We start from the raw sequence: 7,269 nt of genomic DNA, 5'->3' as shown, positions 1-7,269 counted from the left end.
CCCCTCATCCCGGAGAGCCTGCGTTCCCACCGCCCATGGCACCCGCTGATCAGTACCACCCCACAGCGCCCCTCTGGCCTCTTCCGCCTGCACATCCAAGCCATTTCCAGACCCTCCCCCGTGCAGACGGGGAAATGGACGCAGAGCGTGGAGGTGACCTGCCCCGGGTCACAGGACTCAAGCATGCTGATGCCCAGTCCCCTGCTCTACCTGCTAGACACTACTCCCTTCCCAGAAGGGCACCGCTCCGCCCCCCTGCGGAGCTGGGACCAGCGCAGGGCGAGGGGGGGGAAGCAGGTGGGGGCCAGCCTGAGGAGTTGAGGGGAGAACACGGCCCCATTGTTCTCTGCTGGTCCCTGGCAGCTCCCAAGCACAGAGAAGTTCCCAAGCCCCCAACGTGAGCCGGAGGCAGCGCCTGGATCCTGGTGCCGCTCATTTCCGCTTGTCACTGCCAGCCGATTCCACCGGGGACTCTTGCGTGGGCAGCGGTGCCTCTGGCGAGGGAGGGGAGGAGGAATTAGGGAGAGCAGCAGCTTCTGACCTCTGGGGGGCTCTGGCTCAGGGCTCCAGCCCCCAGGCTGGATCAGGCAGGGGGCATGGGCAAGGTACCCTCAGAGAGAGTCACTCGGCTCCTGTTACTTCCTGCGCAGGACAGCCTCATCTAACCCACCACTGCCACCTCCAGAGGCTCTGTCAGCGTCGCCATCCTGGGGGAAACTGAGGCACAGGGAGGGACTCGCCCCTTGTCTTGCAGAGCTGGGAATGGAGCCCAGGAGTCCTGGCTCACAGGCCTGTGCTTGATCCACTAGAAGCTGCTTCCCCTGCTCCCCTCTCACCAGTGGGGCCCTGGCTGCCCAGCATGGAGACGGACACCTGCCCACAGGAGACACAGCTTGGGAGTGACACATGGGGGCCATGAACCTCAGCCCCAAAGGGCCCATGGGGGGGGGGAGGGAGGGGGAGTGCCCTCCAGGGTGGAGCTGGGGGGGGGGGGCAGGGGCTGATGCTGTCCTTCAATCCCTGTAATCATTTGCAATGGGACAAGAAGCCAGTCGCCCCCAGCTGGCCATGTGACCACACTGCACTGTGCCGGCTCCCCCTGGTGGTGGGGAGGCTGCCCCGCCGCTCCTACCTTCCCTCTCCTCCAGGATGGTGCCGACAGGGCTATCGGGTTCGGGGCCCTGCTGGCTCCAGTGCTGCGAGCGGAACATCACCATCTCCTCCAGGTTGCGCACCACCGTCACGGCGCCCTTCTGCGGCGGAACCGGGGGCGGCTCCGCCCCTCTGCGAGAGGGGGGCGGGGTGAGAGTCTTGGCTTGGGGATGGGCACCAAGTGTGGGCACCCAAGGGAGAGCCCGGCTGATCGCTCCCCCCTCCCATCCAGTCTACCCACCCAGGGGGCTGGGGACCTTCCCCATCTCCAGCTAGGGGAGCCGGGGCGGCACCATGCAGGGCGAGGGCCTGGCTTGGAGGGAGCCAGGATCCATGTCGTGGGCACCCAGAAGCCAGCTGCCTGCCTGTGCCCGCATCCTGCTCGGTCTCAGCCCCCAGCCGAGCGCAGGGACCACAGGATCCTCACCCAGCACAGAGTGAAACAGCCCCTCTGCGCCACCTGGGAGCCCCCCTCCCTTCCCCCACGGCCAACCTGCTCACCTGTCGGGGGACACGATGCCCGTATGGCTGAGGGAGCGTCTCACCTGTGAGGCCAGAAAGCGGGAGAGGGTCAGATGGAACCGAGCGAGCTGGGGGCACCGGGCAGCTCTGGAGGTAGTTCAGATCCAGCTCAGACTGCCAGCGCAGGCACACATCTGATGATAGCCGGGGGGGCCAGCATGAGCCACGCTGGGATCATAGCAACGTCCTTAGCAAAGAGGCCAAGGATAAACTGACCCCAGACACCCTGCTCAGAAGCTTGCCCTGGCGCTGCCCGGGCTCTGCCCTCTCTGAGGCCATGACCAGAGCCCGGCTAGCTCCCAGCCGACCCACACAGCCCCGTCCCCGCACTTGGGGCTGGCAAAGAAGCGAAGCATGCAGGATTTCTGATCTGTCCTAGGCAGATGCCATTGCTAGTCCAAATGCTGCCCCCCTGCCCCAGGGAGGCTCTTACTCTATGGGAGTGCGGGAGTTTGGTGCCCACGAAGTCCTGGGGCAGGGGGGCCGGCGAGGGCTGGTAAAGCTCAGGTGCCAGGCGGGCGTTGGCGAATTTCATGCACTCCTCCAGCGTGGAGATGAACTGGCTGCAGGTGGCTCTGAGCAGGGAGGAGGCTTCGTTCATCTTCTGGGAATAGGGAGGACAGAGGGTTACCGAGAGGAACAGCCACCCACAATCCTTTGCGCTTCTGTAGCACCAGCCTCCCCAAGCCTGCTGTACTGGTGGGGAAACTGAGGCAAAGAGAGGGGCAGTGACTTGCCCTGGCCACCCAGTGAGTCAGTGGCCTCCCTGCCCCTTTTTTAGCTGGCTCTGTGGCATCGCAGACATGCGTGCCAAGGCATTGCTCAGAAGAGAAGGAGCTTTGGGGAGAGAGTCATGCCTAGTGGATAGAGCAGGGGAGTGGGAATCGGGATTCTTGGGTTCTTTCCCCGCCTCTGGGCGCAGAGTGGGGTCTAGTGGTTAGATCAGGGGGCTCACATCCACTTTCACTCCTGGACCCTGCCCCATCCGCTTATGCCGTGAAGCCTCATACCCCATGAGGATCCCGGCTACATCGCAGCACAGCCCTGCAGCAGGGAGTTCCGCTGGTTGACTGTACACTGTGTGCCGCAGCCCTCTCTGAGCTGCTGGAATCAGGCAGCCTTTGTGCCCCGGCTGGAGGGAGAGGGTAGCCAGGACCTGTGTCCTCCAGATCCTCCTAAAACCCAACAGTTCCCCTTTAACCTCCCCACTCCCTTTGAACCTCAATATCAAGCGGGGAGCCGTTGTCCTGGGGCCGCGTGGACTCCTGGACGTCCAAGACTTGCTGAGTCAGCACGTCGCAGTACAGCCGTAGCTCTGACAGCTTCCGGCCCAGGGACTCGCTGCTCAGGTGCATGTCTGGAGGGAGACGGGAAGATCAATATTGCCTCATTCCTATCCTGCTCCTCTGGAAGCCCCAAGCCCTGTATGGGGCATACAGGGATTGCTTCGCCCCTGCCACTGAAGTGCAGCCACCTCTGGGGTGGAACGTAGCATCTGTTTAACAACCTGCAGTAACACTGCACTAGTCTAAGACAGGAAGTGAAGAAAAACAGAGGATCCAGCAGAAACTGTCAGGGGAGCCAGAATGGAATGACCCACGGTGGAATTTAGCCAGGACACAGCGGTTGATGCCCCAGTTCTTACAGCGTGCATTGGGCTTGTTAATAAGTGGACCTGTCCTGTGTGGTGGCACTGGGCTCAGCATTGACCCAAAGGGGAGAGCGCCTCCTACTGAGCCTCACTCTCTGCAACCTAGTGCCTACTAGCACTGCACTCTGGGGTCTGTGCTCATTGCAAGGGGAGAGTGCGCCCCCTCACTGAGCCCCCACAACATCACAGCACCCTCTAGTGGGCTGGGGTTTTGGGGTCAGGCCATCCACTACTGGGCCCCCCACCCCATACCCAGCAGGTCAGAAGCATGAAATTCCAGTTCTCTGCAGTCACAGACGAGTGACTGTTTACTAAGGAGGAGGGAACGCCCGCACCTGAGCCCTTCTCTGCTGCCCGCCCCACCGCAAAACTGAAGGGTGCAGCCAGGCCTTCCACACCCCTCTGCTGCTGCAGTCTTGGCCGATGTCCCTCAGTCCCAACCCTCTGCCTCCTGCTGCCCCACCCCTGGGCTCCCCCAACCCCCCGATCTGTCCCTTACTCCTGCTGTACAGCTCCCCCCGCCCGCTATTCCAGGCCCAGATCTGACACACCCCAACAGAGATCACCGTTTCCCTTGCATGGTGCCCACCCCCTCCCTTCAGGAAGGACCCACCTTTGTCCTTCTGGCTCCTGCTGTCGCCCAAACAGGCTTTAGAGCTGCCCAGGGCCACCAGCCACTTCTGCCTCTCTGCAGCACCCCCTGCCTTCAGGTAGAAATACTGCTCCCCTGGAATCACCAGCTCCATGCGCGTGGGGTCGGTGGGGTGCACTGCAGGGACAAACAGTCGCTGGGCGAGTTCCCAGGGCTCGGGTAGCAGAGTCTGTTCTCACCTTGCATGACACGATCCAGCTCTGCAGCCAGAATCTAGGGATCATGGGCTTCTCCAGGAGGAGAGTGGGAGTGGGGTCCAGTGGTTAGAGCAAGGGACTGGGAGCCAGGACTCCTGGGTTCTATGCCCAGCTCTGGGAGGAGAGTGAGGTCTAGCAGTCAGAGCAGGAGACTGCGTGCTAGGACACCTGGGTTCTGTGCCTGATTCCAACAGCCACACACTCTTTTGTGGAATTTGAGTACTAGATTGGACAAAGCCCTGGAATAGTCTCCAGGGTGGTGATTCTTAAACTGGGGAGCTGTCCTGTCCCCCCCCCCCCGAGTAAAACCCCCAGCTGGCTGCAGACCAAGCCGGGGCTCTGAGGGGTTTCAGGACCCACTGAATCCAAGGGAAACCTCCCACACGACTGATCAGCTCCCTTGGGGTGTGAGGTGCATCTTCAGTGGCACCACAACTGTGCTCAGAGGTAGAAGCGACATGCAAATCCTAAGGGGGCAGAGACTGGGGAGGACAGAAATAGCCCAGATATATGCGTGTGTGGGTGGGTGTCTGTCTGTCTGGGGGGGGAGGGGCAGGTGAGAGCAGAAAGGGATGGGAAGGGCCCACTGGAGAATCTGGCCCCCCAGTGTTCGTTAAACTCTGGACCTGCCCTGCCAGGATCCCAGGTCAACAGCACAGCGTGCCAGCCCCTCCTGGTCCAATCGCCCCCCACTACCCGCACGAGCTTCTCACCCAGCAGGGGAGTGCAGGGCACCGACCTTTGATCTCACAGACGGCCATCTTGATGCTGCCCTTGCTGCCTTTGCCCACGTCGTCCTGAGAGTCATAGTAGGACAGGATGCCGCTGTCCAGGACAAAGTATCGTGGCTGCCAACCTACAGGGGAAAGGAAAGGCCAGTCACGCCCCTAACATCTGCCAAGGTGCTTCTCTCCTCCAGGGAGCCCGGCTCCCTCAGCTGCCGCCTGGCACACAGCAGCTCTGCCCACACAAGGGACAGGGCTGTCTGGTGACTACAGCATGGAACCAGGACTCCTGGGTTCTATTTCCAGCCCTGGGAGGGCGTGGGGTCTCGTGCTTCGATTCTATTCCTGGCTGTGGGAGAGGAGAAGGTTCAGAGTCAGGACTCCTGGGTCCTATCCCCGTCTGTGCCCCCGACACGTCGCTTCCCCAGCGGTGTCTGTATGTGGGTATTACGGGGGTGACATGCTCCAGTGAAAGGGGCTAGAGAGGTGGAAACATAACGCCGACAGACCCCAGTCGTCAGCACGCAGGATCGAACCTGGGACCTCTGATATATCTCTATTTATCTCGCTCTACAACCTTAGCTAACAGCCTCTACTGCATGAGCTAAAAGCCAAGTGGCTATCTCGCTCTCCCTCTCCATGCCACTAGACAGAACACCACACCCAGGAGGTGTGGGGGTTAGGCAAGGCATCTAGGGCCAGCAGGACAGGACCGAGGACGATTCTCAGCAGCCGGCGGGTCCTATCCTGCCGCCACCACTGCCCAGCGATGCCCACGGGGACACAGGCCTAGCCAGAGCAGATCGGTCAGCCACCTAGTCCAGCGCTTTGCCAGCCGACACACAGCACCCGGGACTCTCCCGTTTCTGGCTCCACGACAGCTGCCCGGTGCTGGAGAGTCTGGCCGTGGGATCCCAGGATGTCTCCGCATGGCTGGGTTCTAGGGGACACAGCCCAGGGGTGCTGGAGAGGACAGTAGGTTATTTGCTACCCCTCCCCCTTTGGGGTCCGCCCATGTCACTTACCCTGTAAGGGGGAGAATTACAAGCAAACTCTGCATCCTCACGACCCCCCAGGCACAGGGTGGCCCCTGCCCCCAGTTGGCACCTGGCTCTCAGAACGGAACAGGGAGCGGCCCATGGGCCAGCTGGCCTTTGTGCCAAGTTAGAGCTCGGGACTGGGAGAGGCCGGTGCCACCCTGGAGCCTGCTGGGGGAAGGGATGGTGGGGTCCTTCCATCCCATCCGGAAACATGCAAGGGGGGCATAGACCTGGCCCCGTTCAAAGGGAGGGAGGCAGCCCCTCTTTGAAGGAAGTCATAAGCCTGGCATGGGGGGGTGGGTCCAGGTCCCAGTCCTGTGAACCTGGTTCAGGGGCGGTGAACCCACTTCAGGGACGGAGGGGTCACAGACCTGTCCTGGTTTGGGGAGAAGGACATGGACCTGCCCCCGGTTTGGGAGGAGCAGGCCCAGGTCAGGGGAGGAGGGCACAGAGATCCAGCCCGGTTGGGGGGGAGGGGCACAGACACCTGGCCCGGTTGGGGGGGAGGGAGGGACACAGGCGCCAGGTACGGGGGGAGGGGAGGAACACAGGGCCCTGGCCCAGTTCCCAGGGGTGGGGGGAGAGTCACAGAGACCTAGCTCAGTTCAGTGGGGGGAGGGTCACACAGACCAGGCCCGGTTCAGGGGCGGGGGAGAGGGTCACACAAACCTGGCCTGGTTCACGTGTGTGTGTGGGGGGGTAACATAGACCTGGCCCGGTTCAGGAGGGTGGGGGGGTCACCCGGACCTGGCCCGGTTCGCGGAGGGGGGGGCGGGGAGGGTCACCCGGACCTGGCCCGGTTCGGGGGGGTGGGGGGGGTCACACGGACCTGGCCCGGTTCGGGGCCCCAGGCCAGGGGAATCCCAGACCCGCCTCCCCGCCCCCGGCCGTTACCCGAGAGGTAGTTGGTCCATTTCAATAACGCTCCCTCCATCGCCAGGATAGTAAATGTGAGCCACCCATTGACAACACCGAGGCGACCAGCCAATCACGGGCCGAGGAGGGCGGGGCGATAGCGCTTTTGTCCAATAAAAAGAGCGGATTGGACACTGGGGCGGGACATGGGAAAGGCCAGCCAATCACCATGGAAGATAGTGCACGGGTGGGCGGAAACTGTAGGAGTGTCACCAATGACATCAGCAGACCCCGGCAGGTGGCTAACGAGAACGGTCCGTTTCGCAGGGCCGCCATTTCCCCTACTTATTGCGCGCAAGGGCCTGTGGGCAATGTAGTTCTCCAGCCCATTCTATTCCTTGGCGGCAAGGCAAGCAGGAAATACAAATCACAGCGGGCCTTAGGGAAGCTGAGCGCACGGCGGTGGATTGTGGGT

General features: G+C 62.2%; 1 protein-coding gene across 1 annotated transcript; it reads right to left on the bottom strand.

Moving 5' to 3' along the window:
• Positions 1-432: 432 nt before the first annotated feature.
• Positions 433-6,873, bottom strand: LOC135891734 (pleckstrin homology domain-containing family A member 3-like). The gene is made up of 8 exons (XM_065419373.1): positions 6,834-6,873; positions 4,914-5,030; positions 3,939-4,094; positions 2,895-3,031; positions 2,108-2,278; positions 1,654-1,697; positions 1,133-1,284; positions 433-494 (listed from the first exon to the last, which is right to left on the bottom strand). Exons 1-8 carry the CDS (start codon positions 6,871-6,873, stop codon positions 433-435), a joined length of 879 nt encoding a protein of 292 aa, XP_065275445.1.
• Positions 6,874-7,269: the final 396 nt, after the last annotated feature.

Source organism: Emys orbicularis, chromosome 19 (assembly GCF_028017835.1).
Source record: "Emys orbicularis isolate rEmyOrb1 chromosome 19, rEmyOrb1.hap1, whole genome shotgun sequence".
Taxonomy (NCBI): domain Eukaryota; kingdom Metazoa; phylum Chordata; order Testudines; family Emydidae; genus Emys; species Emys orbicularis.
Note: the sequence above shows the minus strand (reverse complement) of the source record. Positions and strands in the feature narration are given on the sequence as shown.